Here is a 16,773-nt window from a genome sequence, read left to right on the forward strand (position 1 = left end):
TTTTTTTTTGAGGAAAGAGATTTTGAAACAGAAAACAAACAGAAACGTTGAAAATGACCATTTCAATGTATCAAATAGAAACACGGCAGAACCAAAAGACTCAACCAAACAGAAAGAATATCAAAGATGGGAGACACGGTCAATAACACGACATGGGGTGCGGGGCTGGAGGGATGGCTCAGGGGTTAAAAGCAGTTGCTGTTCTTCCAGCAGACCCAGGTTCAATCCCCAGCACTCACAGGGCAGCTCACAACCATCTGTAACCCCAGCTCCAGGGGATCCGATGCCCTTTACTGGCCTCCACAAGCATATGGTACAGATACCCAAGCACATGAAATAAAAATAAATAAATCTTAAAGAAGAAACACTACATTCAAGCATGGGGATCTGAGTTGGGATCCTAGAACTTACAAATAAGCTTAGTATGGTCCCCTGCCTGCCTGGAACCCTGGCACTGCTGGGGACAGAGAGGAGAGAATTGCTGGGCCTTGCTGGTTGCCAGCCTGGACAAAAAAGTGATCTCTGAGTTCAGAGAGAGACCCTACCTTGAAGGAATAAGGACGAGGGTGAAACAGGAAGACACTTAATGCTTCTTCTAACATCCACACACACATGCATCCACACATCCACATACTACCACATAGACATGCACACACACACACTCATATCCACACATCCACATAACACCGCATAGACATGCACACACACACACACACACACACACACACACACTCATATCCACACATCCACATAACACCACATAGACATGCACACACACACACACACACACACACACACACACACACACTCATATCCACACATCCACATAACACCACATAGACATGCACACACACACACATACACACACACTCATATCCACACATCCACATAACACCACATAGACATGCACACACACACACACACACACACACTCATATCCACACATCCACATAACACCACATAGACATGCACACACACACACACACACACACACACACACACACACACAGCACAGCACAGGGAGAGGGGAATAGAGGACACTTTAAGTCAAGAACAAACTAAGGCAGTTCGTGACCACGAATCCGGCACTGCAGAAGATACAGGAATATTATACACAGAGGAGGAAGGAAGAGGGGCCCAGTCATAAAAGCACAAGAATGGAAGAACAAAGGCTGAGTAAAGGAGAGCTAGGAAGGAATCCCTCACCTCCACCATAGTAAACAAAAAACTCCCAATACTAACAGCAGACAGTAACGAACAAACGCCAATCAAAGAGCCAACGAAGTTACAGGAACAGTCATCATCTCAGTAACAACCTCAACCGCAAATGAGCTCAACTCCAGAATGAGCCACAGACTGGCTAGCTGGCAAAATCAAGTTAAAATTAAAAAGTTATCCATTGTCTCTAAGAAATACACCAGGCTGGTAGACACCCACAGTCTGAGAGTCCAAGGATGGAAGACATCCGTCAGGAAAAAGAACCTACAGCAAGCCGGCATGGGCATTTTCATAGCTGATTCAAGACAGACACAACCAGACATAAAAGGTCAGATAGGACCTCATAGGATAATAGTGGAGACTTCGGTAACTAAAAACAAACAAACAAACAAACAAACAAAAAACAAAACAGACACCTCAGAGTTGAACTATTCCACAGAACAAATGGAATACTCCACCCTACGGGAACAGGACACACATCTGTCTTAGCAGCCCACAGGGCAACCGTTAAAATATATACATCCCAGGCCACAAATCAAATCTGCCTGCTTGTTTGTTTGCTTGTTTGTTTTTTGAGACAAGGTCTTGCTATGTAGCCCAGGCTGACCACTATCTCATGAAAATCCACCTGTCTCTACCTCCCAAGTGCTGGGATTAAAGACATGCACCACCACACCCGGCTCACAAATCAAATCTTCCCAAATGTGAAAGAATAAAAATGTCTTCTATCTTATCAGATCACAGTACAGTCTGAGAAAACTAGAACTCAACAGCTAGAAAAATAAATCACACAACTACATGGAAACCAGGGAAGACAAATCCAACAAAGGAGTTGAAAAACTTCTACAATGAAAATGTATAGGTATTAAAGAATGAAATTCAAGAAACTCTAGAAGATTGAGGCCTCTTATGCTCATGGATTGGTGGAATTAATATTGTAAAAACGGCTACATTAGCGATCGACATGCTCACTGCAATCCCCATCAAAATTCCAATGTCATTTCTCACTTATATGGAAGCATACAGACCCCAAACAGCCAATGCAATCCTCAGCAGAAATATGTTAAAGGTGTCAAAATACTCAAATCAAATCACACTGCAGAGCCACAATTATAAAAACAGCATGGCACATGCATGGACCCACAGAATACAAAAGGGGTCTCAGAAAGAAGCCCATACAGTTACAAGTACCTCATTCTGACAAAGGTCAAAAACACATTTTGGAGAGAAAAACAAAACAAACAAACAAACAACAACAACAAAAAACAAACAGCCTCCTTAACAAAGAGTGCTGGGAAAACCAGATTTCCACATGTAACAGAATAAAATGAGATCCACATCTCTCACCCTGCACAAAAAAAGTCAACTCAAAATGGATCCCAGACTGTAGGTGAGATCTGGTTCACAACTCACTTCCTTCTTCCTGTTCTCCGCTTCCTCCTGCTGCTGCTGCTGCTGCTGTTGCTGCAGGCAAAGCATCAGAGACCCACTGGCCATCTCTGGTTTCTCCCAGGATGGACTCCAGGTCTACTTCATCCACGGTGCTCCCCTCAGAGGACAGTAGTTTATCCAAGCCGAATTTAAGTATCTCACTCAACTTGAATGGAGAGAGCAAAAATCCAGTTAGTTCTGATAAAACAACAACAACAACAACACAACCCTGAGGATGTGGGTGACTTGCTAATGGCTAAGACAGTCCCTCTCTGACGGACACCCAGCATTTGCTGTCCATCACAGATGACACCAAGGAGGCTTTTAACAGCTGGATGATGGGTAAGCAGATGGTGATAAAGGATTATTGGAGTTATTGACTCTGACAGTCTCAGTAACAATACAATGTGGATAAGCGTCCCTTTTTTTTGGGGGGGGGGTGTAAAGAGTAACGGTAATTTCAAGCATTTCCTGTAGCACTTCTCACAAACTCATCGTCACTCAGGCTTTCCCAGGAACCGCAAGAGAAGTCAGACTCAGTTGTTTTCCCGACTCTCACACTGCTAAACCCCTTGATCTCATCACTGGCTGACTCCGCTGGCAATCTGCTTTCCTGCCACGGTGTTCCATGGGCACTACTGTGGCAGAGACCAGAACTCATCAGAGACTTCTGTTGCCTCCCTGAGCCTCTCCCTGAGCCTCTGGTCCCCTCACTGTGACTACTGGACGCACAGAGGACTCACACAGCATTTCCTAGTGCTCACCTGCAGCTCCCAACGCTGCATATGCTCAGACAATAGCTCAGCTCACTTGCATTTTGCCCCATTGGACTGGACCATTTCTCTCTAGATCATCTTCGTAACTTGGAAACCTTTAAGGTATGCTATAATAGTGTGCAAACTCCTTACATAGCTCGTCAAAGCACCAACATCTGGGTATGTTTATATTTATTTAACATTGCTATATATAATCAATGCAACTGGCTTTGCATTTGGTACCAAAACCCAAAGAAAGCCAAGTATTCGTGACAAGGCTTCGCCTGCACTGGAGGAGAGCATCAGGACACAGGCCTCCAGGCACACAGGAAGAGCTCATGCTGATTAGGTTAATTGAGGTGGGAGGACCTGCACTGGGGGTGGGCACGCCACTTCCAGAGCGCGGACCCTGGACTGTGTAAAAAGGAGCGAGTGAGCTGTATCCAAACATTCACGGCTCCGGCCTTTTTATTGTGGCTATGATGTCACCAGCTGCTTCAAGCTCCTGTGGATTTGACTTCCCCGCCATGCTGGGTTTGAACTGTGAGCTAACATAAACCCTTTCTCAAGCTGATTTTGTCTGGTGATTTGTCAGAGCAAGAAGAAAAGAAACTAAGACAGAGGTACAGAATCCACTGCTATAACCACCTTTGTTTTTAATTCTCTAATTTTCTCGGCATCCTCAGACATAACTAATGGAATCCTCGTTTTAAGCAAAGAGAGATGCCTGAGGTTATGGAGTGATGAGGCTCAGATTTAAATCCAAGACAGACAGCTCAGCACTTGTCTCCTTTACCCTGTGTCTATCGAGTCTACTTGTGAGTCCTGTAGTTCCCTGCACAGAGTAGGCACAAGGCAGAGACAAATCGTGAGGAGCCTATGGGTAAGGACAGATTCTCACCTGGAAGTCAGCCTCAGCGGACGGTCTCTGGGCCCCGAGGGTGAAATGGCCGCCTTCCATGACCATGTTGGTCAGCTGCAGTTTGGAGGCTGCCTTCCTGTACACGATTTCTTCCACAGTGTCTCGGCCGATCAAACGAATGACTTTAACAGACCTGTGCACAAGTCAAATGATAGCACTGTGTGATGAGTGGGTGATGCCAGCAAAGGCCACAGTAGGTCCGGCCTTTAGTTATCTCTGAACTTTCCAAATCGTGGACCAAAGCATGGAGAGGTGACCTGAACTGTGATGTGTCATCTGTGGCCAAGGAAAACCACAGAGGATGTCATCCTCGGGCCCAAGGCGGGCACAGAACTTCTGGCAAATTTCCATAACATTAAGTGGCCATTTGTTAGGTAGCAAGACCTCTGCCGTGTTGATGAAGGCGGGGTGGTGATGTTGCTCCTATATTCTGAGACTGTTTCTCCTCCAATCTTCTCTTAGGTCCTCCCCACCCACCCCCCAACTCCAGGTCTTCTTTCTCTCTTAATAAAACAAACAGGAAAAAAACAAAACAAAAACAAAAACAAAAAAACAGAACAAACACAAGAAACACACACACACACACACACACACACACACACACACACAAATAGAACACACAAAAAACCAACATAGGGAACATAATACACAAGCCAAAGACCAGTAAGATAAAAATACCCAAACAAAGCAATCTGAGACAAATCTACAAAAACACCACTGAGTTCATTTCGTGCTGACCTTGGCCATTTTTTGTTTGTTTGTTTAGTGAGGTGGGTCTTAGCTCACTGAATTAAATGGCTTCTAAAGATTCCTTCTAATCCTTTTATAATTTGGCTTTGGGTTCAAGAAAATGAGTCTGGACAATGGTGCCGCCAGCCAATGCCACTGCAGGAGCCCGGCAGCAAAGCTGTGCTCATTCTGGGGTCTCTCAATTCCTGTTTGGTGCTATTACCAGGCCTATGCTCCTCCTTCCTTCCCGATCCAGGAGTGTCAAGCACACCAAGGAAGTGTGAAATCACCGACACTGAACTCACTCACTTGTTCTGGCCAATTCGGTGAGCTCTGGCAGCCGCCTGCAAGTCATTCTGAGGATTAAAGTCACTGTCAACAAAAATAACGGTATCTGCTGCTGTCAAGTTCATGCCCACTCCACCTGGAAATAGGCGAGAGAGAGAGAGAGAGAGAGAGAGAGAGAGAGAGAGAGAGAGAGAGAGAGAGAGAGAGAGAGGGAGAGAGAGAGAGTCATCTGAGGCCCACACAAGGATCTGAAGAATAAAGACGGTCCAGACAGGGTCACACTAGTGAACTGGAGTCAGTCCAACAGACACTCATGCACAACTCCAGAGCCCGGCACGGTCACACCTGCCCTCTTAACCTCCTACTGCCCGACTTGGGGGAATCTAATCACCACACATAACAGAATGGGGAAGACGCTCAAGTCAGGAGCGTGAAGCCGTTTCAACTCTCCCAGATCTAAAACACTTGACTGCATTTGCCTAGGGCAGTCACAACGATAAGGGCACACGCTCCTTCAGCAAAGAGCTGTGAGCACGGGACAGTCTGTGTCTGGCGTTCGTGAGGAAAGAGCCCTTCCCCACACTTGCAGGTCAGGCCAGGTAGCAAGACCTCTGCCGTGTTGATGAAGGAGGGGTGGTGATGTGGCTCCTGGGCAGAACGGGAGACTGCCTCCCCTGCTCTGCAGAAACCACGAGCCTGGCGTTCTGTGACTGCGTCCACTTCGACCAGACGCACTGTGACGAAACCAAAGCCAAGAACACCTCCTGCAGCAATCTTCTGGGTTTTCTTTGGTGCTACAGGAGAAGGAGTGAGGCATGACTGTGGTTTCGGGAATTAAAAGAACCATGAAGGCAAATTACAGCCTTCTCCTTGATTAATGTGCAAACTCATACAAAACGGACTAGCTCTTGCCAGGGTCACTAGAGATCACTGCCGAAACAAGGGAGCCTGCCGGGGTTGTTCAAGAGCTTGAATTAAAGGCCGCTTCTCAGAAGGACTACTGACGCCCAGCTGGGTCTCAAGACACGCCACGCAGGAATATTTCATACGTTCACATAAAATTAAATCTGGAATAAAGAGCCAGCAATGACTGATAACTGAGTGGTGCTAGGTTACCTCACAGGGCTAGTCCATTTATGCTTGATCTGCCAGTTGCCAAGCAAGCTTTGGGGCATTTTATACAGACTAACTCTTACACCTTACACAACAACCTTACGTACGGGCTCTGGTTATTCGTTCTCACCCTTCTTGTTGATATTGAGATGGAAACACAGAGAAGCCAAACACTTATTTGAAGTTGCACGGATAAAGAGGCTAAGATTCAGTCTCCATGTCTGGCTCTTGAACCTGTTGGCTACATTTTCTGGGCTTTCCTGGGTGCTATTGTAGTTTTTCTTTTCTTTCTTTCTTTTTTTTTTCTTTTTCTTTCTTTTTTTTTTTTTTTTTTTTTTTTTTGAGATGGGGTCCTGTTGTGTTGCCCAGGATGACCTCCAACTTCTGTGCTACAGTAGTCCTTTTACTGAGCTTCCTAGGCAGCCAGTACCACAGGCTGTTCCATCACACCAGCTCCAGAGCCTGTGGTGTTCACTAACACCTCCCGGGCACCTGTTTCATTTAAAAATTTACAGCATCACCCCTCGTGGTCTAGTGGTTAGGATTCATACTATGCTGAAATGTACGCCATCTTTCCTTGGTCACGGCTATCAAGATGCAGTTTTTCCCAAAAGGCGATTCCCCCTTTCTTTGCAGAGCCAGGGAAGGGGCCCGGAACCCTGCACATGGTGTGTGAGCCACACTCCAGCCCAGGAGTGGCTTCTTTTGAATCAGCTCTGCTCATAAATGTTTGGGACATATTCATGAGCTGTCGTTGCCCCCTGGTGGCAATGTGATTCATTCACAGAAGCACCTGACACAGGGTGAACTGCTAAGCAAACCAAGGTGCCGCAGCGTGCAGCACAAACCCCACAGCAAGCAGGACGGTCTGCCCCTGAAAAGGCAGATGCCCACGGCTTCTGCTCCTCCAGGACCTGCTCGGGGTCCTCCGTCCAGGAAATGCACTAAAATGTGGATGCCCGTCCTTCCTAATTTTAGACATTGCAAACAAAGGCTGTCCTCTGAGTAGGGAAATAGGAAATCTTTAAAACACAAAGAACTTCCGAGGCTACACTTGACCTGACCCTTTACGTTTCTTCTAAGACTCCTGGAGGCAGATGATGACGTGAGTGAAGGGCTGAGAAAGGGCGGCTGAGAGAATCTGATTACGTCATGCATTATTATCTTTATTAGACAGATAAGGCAAACGCTGGAAAAATAATCTCCTTACCGAGGATTCTATCTAGTGCTTCTTTTATATGCTCTTATCACACTAGTCACTCAATGAATGCTTCCTAGTGAGACTGAACCTTTTTCATTGAGATGCTGATCTCTCTTTAATAGAGGAACACACATCTCTGTATTCACCATGTTTACTCCAGGAGGATTCCAATTTATAAGAAATAAGATAATGAGGGGCTGGAGAGGTGGGGAAGAGCATGCATCGCTCTTGTAGAGACCATGGGTTTGGTTCCCAAAACCCATATCTGATGGCTCACAACGATCTGTCACTCCAGTTTCAGGGGATCTGACACCCTCTTTTGCCTCCAAGAGCACCTGCATGTGTATGATACACATAGAAACAAACAGGCATATGCATATAAAGAAAAAGCTTTCTTAAAGAAATAATGAAATGAAACCCATGAATTAAAGTGATATAAGGATGATCCAGAATCTTAAAAAAAAAATCATTTCCAAAAGCTAATACCAAATTATTTAATAACACATAAAAATAATCACCCTCTTACTGATAACATACCACAAATGTGATGGATAATATTTATGACTAAAGTTATATATAGATATTGTCATAACTCTAAGTAGCTAGCAATTTTACTATAATCACATTTTAAAGCAATTAAATGTTCATTAAGCTTTTGCTGTGTTAGAGAAGTATTTCTGGAGGAAGACAACCAGCAAGCGCTTATCTCATTCCCCAAACCACAGTTGGGAAGAAGATCTGCACCCCCTGAATGTAAATAAAATTTCCCACAGGAATCTCCGAGGACACTCCCAGGCCAGGAGTCAAAGCAGGTTAGAAGAATTTCTAAGCACTCAAGACTTGGGTAGGTAACATAAAATGTCACCATGCTTTTAAACGTCCAGCCCCTTACCAGCCATGACAACGGTCTCGGTTCCCTCCTTGTTTACTCCTTGGCAACCACCTCGCCTTGCAGAGAATTAGGGGAAATGCACTCACGGTTGGGATGCCAAAGTTCTCTCCCAGATCATCTGCCTGCTTTCATCAGGACCTGCGTGGCCTACCTGCTCGGGTGCTCAGGAGAAAAACAAAAATGGGCTGCTTCCCAAAGTTCTTAATGGCCAGGTGCCTCTCTTCTCCTCTCACGGAGCCATCCACACGCTCGTAGCTGTAGCCTTGACAAAGAGGGGAGGATGGGCAACCTTAATTCTTTTTCAAGGATTCTGGGAAACAAACCATTAGTCGATCCAAAAGCAGACATCAGTTTTACCCCCTACTTCTAATAATTCCCATGGGGGGTGGAGTCTAAATTTAGGGGGGCAATGCTATCATTTTATAAAGAATACATCATAACACATTCACACTCTTAAACGCTGTTGGTATGTAGTTTTGACCATTCCCAAGCAATCCTGAAAGCTCGCTCTATGGCAGACTGACTGCATTTGATGACATGCAAGCAGAAGTATGGAAGCCGGTGAGGGAATGTGTCTGGTGGCCCTCTAAAGCTGGAGGGTCTCCGACCTGTCATCATGCTCCAGACCCAGAGAGAGCTCTGAACTTGAGCTCTGCTTGTACTCTGGGGTCCTTGCAAGGGTGCCCCAGCCTAGGTATCCCACTGTATCTGAGGAGCATCAAGGATCGCTCCAAGGCCCAGTCTAGACTAACTTAAACTACAAGGTCTGGAGCTGACACTCTTCCCCAGGGCTTCAGATCAACCAAAGGTACGGTTTTTCCAATTACCTCACATTCATATTACTACATATTAAGCAGAGTACTCAGGTAACGACCCCACTCCTTATTGTTAATCAGAAGTGACGGCCCCACCTCTCCCCCATTTGATTTGTGGGGTATCTGTATTTACGTCTGTCTAGTGAGTCTGAGTCGGTGCTCAGCTGCTGAGACCAGTGTTTTATGACTTGAAAGTTCTTGTCATTGAAGCTTGTCTATTATACAAGCAACATTTCTACAGCATTTGCCCCAGTGCCCGTAATCAGAAACCACATAACGGGTCGGAACGGGGCTGCTTATTTCTGCCCAGACATCTCTCCATGCTGCCAGTGCTTACTCCACACACCACTCTCTACATGTCTGATCTTCTTTTGACTCTGAACGATGCTGTGGCATCATTTTCCTCTGTAATCCCCACACCTTGTATGACTGACTACGACACATGTTAAATACGTGACCGGTGCAGCTACAAATGATTCCGGAGATGTTGTGCACAAGGGGAGTCACCTCTGTAATCCATATAGTCTTGCAGAATATCCAACATCTGGGTCATTTGAGAGAAAAGTAAAACCCGATGGCCCCTGGTAAGAAAAAAAGGGAAAGAGTGACAATTCTAGTAATAGTTAAGGTGTATTTCCCTCGGGCAAAATTCCAAGTTTATGAATAAATGAAATACTGAAGTATAAGTATAACTTAAAGACTTCCCCAGAAAGTCTGAAGTACTTTATGTGAAGAATGTAAGTAAACCTGGCACTGTCCCCTTCAAAGTGACCGTTCTTAAGCTATAGTGGAGAAATTCCCAGGGGCATCTGTCAGTGCACACCCCCGGCTATGGGAAGCTCCCAAAAAGCCAGAGGACTCACTGGAAAGTCAACTCACTCAACTGAAAGAAATACAAGCTTTCACGTCAAAAGCAAGATAAACACACATATGTAAGGAGTAAAATGCAAAATTCAAACACACACACACACACACACACACACACACACACACACACACACCTCTCAAGACCTTGAAAGCCATGGTCAGAAAGTCACTATTATTTATAGCTATTTTGATTGAAAATTCAGAGAAACATTACTTTAGAAAGGGGCACATGGCATCTCATCTCCCAAGATCCTTGATAAAAGAAGAAAAAGAACAACACGGAATGGTAGGTTAAGAAGGAAGCAAGAGCTGGAGAGATGGCTTGGCAGTTCAGAGCATTGGCTACTCTATTCTAGGTGACCAGGGTTTGATTCCCAGAACCCAATGGCAGCTGACAACTGGCAGTGACTCCAATTCTAGGGGCTCTGATGCCCTCTCCTGGCCTCTGTGGGTACTGCACTTACATGGTGTCTTGACATTGGCATACATGCAGGCAAAACCTCTAACACATAAAATACATAAATCTCAAAAATAAAAGAATGAAGTCAAGGGCCAGTGTGTGTGTGTGTGTGTGTGTGTGTGTGTGTGTGTGTGTGGGTGTGGGTGTGAAGTTCTTGCATGCCTCACAAGTATGAGGATCTGAACTTGATCTCTAGAACCCATGTTAAAAAATGTTGGGTGTAGTGGCATGTACAGCATCTCAGATGCTCTGGGGAGGCAGAGACAGGAGCATCCCTAGGCTTGCCGGACAGCTAGTCCAGCCTAATGGGTGAGCTCCAGGCCAGTGAGAGACCTTGTCTCAAAGGATGTGAACAGTGTTTCTGATGACACCTGAAGTTATCCTCTGGCCCCTGTAGGTGTAGGGGTGTGTGTGTGTGTGTGTGTGTGTGTGTGTGTGTGTGTGTGTCTGTCTGTCTGTCTGTCTCTCTCTCTCTCTCTCTCTCTCTCTCTCTCTCTCTCTCTCACACACACACACACACACACACACATAAAAAAACAAAGTCAAAGTGATGCCCTGGTGGCTCATGTCTGAAATCCCAGCATTTGGGAGGCACAGGCAGTAGGACCTTCTCAAGTTCAAGGCCAACAGGGTCTACACTGATGTGTACTTGATAGTTTCAGGCCACCTAGAGCTACACAGGGAGATACTGTCTCAAAACAACAAAAATGAATAAACAAACCAGGCGGTGGTGGCGCACGCCTTTAATCCCACTTGGCAGAGGCAGGAGGATCTCTGTGAGTTCCAGGCCCGCCTTTGAAAAACCAAAAAAAATAAATAAATAAAAATAGCAACAAATGAATGGAGTCAAGCCTAGAGATCCTTTTAACTGGGCGCTGTTTTAAAATTTCATGAACGAAGAAGCACCATGCCACCAAAACAAAATTCTCATCAGAAGAAGTAACCTGGTTTCTGTGTGCAATAAGCTTCAGCACAACCACAACCGTTAAGGACACCTCCCAGAAGACTTAGCCCCAAACGTGCATGTGGTCAGGGAGGGGGGTCCTAATCTCATCACCTCCATGTGCTGGCCAGGTGACCTTGGACATACAACCTTTCTGGGTCTGTGAAATGGAAAAATCAGGCATGAAGAATTCACACATTCCTCAGGTCTGACAAGTAGATGCCCTTTATTGGCTCTAACCAATAAAATACTGCATGGCAAACAATTATTTAACATGCAATTATTGATCCTGCATATTCCTAATGGGCAATTTTGCTATATCTCAGGCCATACCTGGGGCCGTTCCTTCAAAGGGATAAACTGAAATCCTCAAGAATATGGGGTTTGTCTAGATTCCCTTTCTTCATGCAGAACAGGCTGAACACCAAGAAGCCAAATACTCTTACACAAGATCACTCAATTCATGTCTTTGGGAAGATGTCCCCCAAGATCCCCTTGAGTTTAGACCAAGACCCATGGGTTAGCAAGAAGGAATATTAACTGAGCCCCTGTGACAGATACTGATTCAACACGAGCTTCCAACAGGCAACCCTGGAAGAGAAGCCCAGACTGTCTCTGTCCTGGGGGAACAGAACAAGGTCGGAGTGATAAGGCTGCCGTGAGTTGATGAGTCACACAGCTATCAGAGGACACTGCCAGAGCTGAACTGGGATCCCAATGGCTGCAGGAATCCTAACGAAGGGATGACCGAGGAGGGGTGAGGGGGATGGGATGGCAGGGGCTAGGGGCATCATTGCATAGAAGGTGGAACCCTAATCAAGGCCCTGAAGAAAGAAAACTTGGATCCTTCTCAGAAATCTGTCAGCTCTTCACCACTGGGGTTCTGACGGTTACTAGCTCACAGTAGTAAATGTGAACCCATTGCCTACCCGGAGTATAGAAATGCCAGCAGCCTGTCCAGCAGGTGAAGTTTCCCACTGGCCTCGATCAGGTGCTCTCCGACTTCAAAGGGCTCTGGTTCCACACCTAGGGAAGAAAGAATCCATTTCCACTACTGGGCCCGCTAGGAGCAGATTCCCTGAGGAGCAATGCTGACAGCCGGCCACCAGCAAAGCAGCCCCACGCTTCTTACACTGGGTGTGCCAAGGCTCTTCTGTCCTGGAGGAAGTTTATGATTATGTGTTTGTATGAGGACCTCAATACTTCTTGACACCAGTCACAGAGGCAGGCACACCCCAAAAGAAAATTAAACATAAAAGCTTACCTAAGGGGCCAACCCACCTCAATGTTAACAGTCAAGAAAACCCAAACTGGAGTCTGAGCTCTCTAGGGAAGCGAATCAACAAACATGTCCAGAGATGGCACATACATTCTAAGGTAGGTATGGGGTAGCAGTCAGAATTACCCGCAGAGCTTCCTTGAAAATCTACGTGTTCCCAACCATTAAAACAATCAAAAACCCTAATGGGCATCGAACTAAGATTCTGTGAACTGTTTAAACAGTTTCAGCATTAGGAACCCCTACCTGACTGAACAAACCTCTGCACTAGGCCTTCCTATGATACAGACCCCATGCCCAGAATTCCTAGAATTGTCCCTGGGCTTCCAATTGGAGCATATTTAAAAATTCCCAGTGGACAACCTGGGTGTGTTGGAGCAGGCACTTATACCAGCACTTATAATGCAGAAGCAAGTGGATCAAATCTCCACAAGTTTGAAGCCAGTCAGGTCTACATGGCAGGCTCCAGAACATCCTACACTACACAGTGAGACCTACTTCAAAAGAAAAAGGAAGGGAGGGAGGGAGGAAGGAAGGAAGGAAGGAAGGGAGAGAGAGAGAAAGAAAGAAAAAAGAAGGAAGGAAGGAAAAGAAAAAATGTAAATGAAAGTCCCAGGTGAAATGAAAATTAAACACCCGGCAAACCCACAGACAGAGGCCTAAGGTGCACTCAGAACCGTGGAAGTCAGTGAGACTAGGACAGTGGAGAGGCGCAGATGTGGCAGGCAGGCAGGACACAGCTCTTCTGTGGAGACGGGGAGGCTTTCAGAAAGCAGTGGCAGCTGTGCCACAGGTCTCTGAGGGGTTGACGGACCCTGAAGTGAGACAGCCGCTGGCGGGGCAGCGTGGAGACTGGTGAGGAAGGGCGGCCTGGTGTGCTAAGACAAGGAAGGAAGGAAGTGGGAGGAAACACGCAGATGAACCCAACAACGGCTCTCTGGAGAACCGCTGGTTTTGACTCTCCAGAACCGTCAATGCTGTGAGAACAACGAGTTAGTGAGAAAAGCTTAAGGACATGTCTACCTTCTGGATAAAGAGGCGGGACAAACACAACGTAGGATCTGAGTCTGGATCTTGGAGTAAAAGAGAAAAAGAAAAACATGATCTCCAAGGATATTAGGAAGAACTGAGAACTCTGAGCAGACGGGTCAGATGACACAGATACAACAAACCGCATAAACGTAGACGCGGCGAAGGGCACACCCCGCCTCGGCCTGGGTCACAGACGGCTAATGAAACAGTGTCGTGGAGGACTGCGCCCTGCCTCCCTCACCGTCAAACAGATACGGGTGGTCCACACACTTCCGAAGCTGCGTGAGGATGTTCTGGAGGGTGACCCTCTTGGCGGTCTCATTCTCAAACGCATCTGAAATTGTAACAACAACAGGAAGAAAGATGGATTGCCAGAGCCACGCCTCCCGCCCCCCCAAGTCTCCCCAGCCTCAGACATTTAATCATGCGCACCTCAGACCTGTGTAACTGCCCAGACGGGACTGGACACCTTGTGAAATTTGCTTAGCCATCTCTCTAAGAAGGACCAATAAACTGGGAGTTGAATGTAGCGAACTTGATGACCCTTTTTCCAGACATCTACACTTCCCACCGTAACTGTTAGGGAGGCGAGGGACAACTACAAAATGGCAATCAGGAGATCACACTGTGGTCTCTCCCTTCTCACTCCCAATTCCTCCCAGTGAATTTGAGTCAACGGCATTTTGCAGCTCGTTAAGTATCCAATGGGCTGGAAAGACAGAGGGCAGGACTGGAGCACTTGGAAGTGCTTGCTTCAAGGCAGTAAGGGGAATTCGGCCAGAGGAAAAAGGAAACCATAACAACTGTCTGAGAGTCCCTGCCTCACTCACTGCAGCCGAGAAGAATCTAAGACTCCACCCCCTTCTTGTTGAGCACTTCCCACATGAAAACCACAGGCACTCAGCTTCTCCACAGACACGTCCCATACCTAGGTCTTTCATCAGGATGGCCTTGTAGTACTTCTTCTGTAGTGCTGACATGCCGTGGTATATCACCACCTCTGTCTTCTTGGGAAGCTCTGTGGCTACCTGAGCTTTCACCCGCCTCAGCAGAAATGGCTGCAAGAGTCTGTGCAGCTCACTTGCTGCATAAGGAAAAGTGTTAGAATGTAGAATCGAGGTATTCAACAACTAAAAAGCGTTCGGTCTGAATTCTGAGTCAGGACAAGGATTTTTTTTTCATATTACAGCCACTCCTGGACTTACAACAGGGTTTATGTCCCTGTAAATTCACCCCAGGTTGAAAATATTGTTAGTTGAAAAATGTGTTTAATATACTTAATCTACCAAACATCATGGCTTATCCTAGTCTACCTTAAAAATGCTCTGAACGCTTCATTAGTCAGTTGGGCAAAATAGATCCCATTTACTAAAATAAGATAAATAAATTCAGTGCTGAGAGCCAGTAAAGACAGTCAATGGGTGAAGGTGTTTGCTGTCACGTGTGATGAGCAGAGTTTGATCCCTAGAACCTACATGGGAGAAGGAAAAAATGACTCCACAAGTTGTCCTCTGACCTTCACACAACAGTATACACAGAGAGAACCAACGTAAAAGATATGTTCAAGAAGTGACTATTACATATACTTCATTGGCAGCTCTATGCCAGCAGTTCTGGGGACACGGGGCACTGCGGAGTCTCCCTCTCATGGCTGACTGGGAAGCTGTGAGTGCCGATGGCGCCCAGCCTGACCAGAGAAAATCTTACGTCACTACCCCGGAAGAGAGAACCTTCACGGGTGTTTACATGAGCAGTATCTGCAGCATGTTTGTGCTGTGTGATCTTTATTAGTCATCTATGGTGGGCACTTAGCTTAGCTCTATCTTGACTACTATGAAGAGTGTGGCATGCCCGTATGGTTTAATTTCCTTTGGAACCAATCTGGATTGCTAAATTGTACGGCAGTTGTATTTTTAGCTTTCTGAGGTACCTTAGGACTGCATTGTTTACACTAATTTATATTCACTCCATCATCACTGGGTTTTCCTTTCCCCGAATTCTTACTGGCATTTGTGATTTTTTTTTGGGGGGGGGGGCGTCTTTGATAATAGTCATTCCACTGGGGTGAGTGGTACCTCATTGTCTTTTTTTGTATTTTTACATTTATTTATTTATTTATTTTAATTTTATGTGTATCAATGTTTTGCTGGCATGTATATAAAGGTACCATGTATGTGAAATGCCTACCGAGGTCAGACAAGGGTGTCAGATCCACTGGAACTGAAGTTACAGCTGTGAGCTGCCATGTGGGTGCTGGGAACCCAACCTGGGTTCTTTGGAAGAGCAGCCAGTGCTCTTAACCACTGAGCCCAATTTCCAGCACTTGCTGTGGCCTTGATTTACATTTACCTAACAACTACTGATACTGAGCACTACATGTATAGAATATGCTGCGTTCTATAGCTCAAAGCAGTAAGAAGAAAGCAATTATACACCTTTACTGCTTTTCTTCTTTAATAACTTCATACACATATGAAATATGCTCCGATAGAAAAAAAGCATTTGAAAGCATTCATTATCAAGAAATGATAAAAGTTCAACTGATGATATATATGCCAATTACCTGAGCTGATCACTACCCAGTGTATACACAATTCAAAACACTACACTGTACCTCATAAATCTGTACACAGCTAGGTGTCAACAGCAAGTCAAAGTTCACACACACGTTCCACTGAATGTGCATCACTCTACAGTATAAAAAACCCAAGCCGTGCCACAAATGGAGCTCTGGCTGTCCTTCTTCCTTCTCTGGGATCTCAGCTCCTCCTCGGCCTGTCACCAGCTCTGAACCCAGGAACTGCGAACCCTGAAGAACTCTATTCTTA

The 16,773-nt window shown here is 45.8% G+C and overlaps 1 protein-coding gene across 2 annotated transcripts in view; it reads right to left on the reverse strand.

Annotated features, from left to right (window-relative positions):
* The window catches only part of Chd1l (chromodomain helicase DNA binding protein 1 like), a 63,610-nt gene that overhangs the window by 15,530 nt on the left and 31,307 nt on the right, over window positions 1–16,773 (reverse strand). The window contains exons 1-8 of one of the 2 annotated variants that reach the window (XM_059265935.1): window positions 14,874–15,026; window positions 14,187–14,279; window positions 12,564–12,660; window positions 9,872–9,945; window positions 8,701–8,811; window positions 5,365–5,479; window positions 4,306–4,459; window positions 2,632–2,815 (exon numbers count right to left, since the gene is read on the reverse strand). In XM_059265935.1, the coding sequence (XP_059121918.1) occupies window positions 2,632–2,815; window positions 4,306–4,459; window positions 5,365–5,479; window positions 8,701–8,811; window positions 9,872–9,945; window positions 12,564–12,660; window positions 14,187–14,279; window positions 14,874–14,925 (880 nt within the window). In that variant the 5' untranslated portion in view covers window positions 14,926–15,026. Of the gene's footprint in view, window positions 1–2,631; window positions 2,816–4,305; window positions 4,460–5,364; window positions 5,480–8,700; window positions 8,812–9,871; window positions 9,946–12,563; window positions 12,661–14,186; window positions 14,280–14,873; window positions 15,027–16,773 lie in introns of those variants that run through there. The other variant, XM_059265934.1, reaches the window with a different exon arrangement.

The sequence above is a fragment of the Peromyscus eremicus genome, chromosome 6 (assembly GCF_949786415.1).
Source record: "Peromyscus eremicus chromosome 6, PerEre_H2_v1, whole genome shotgun sequence".
NCBI lineage: Eukaryota > Metazoa > Chordata > Mammalia > Rodentia > Cricetidae > Peromyscus > Peromyscus eremicus.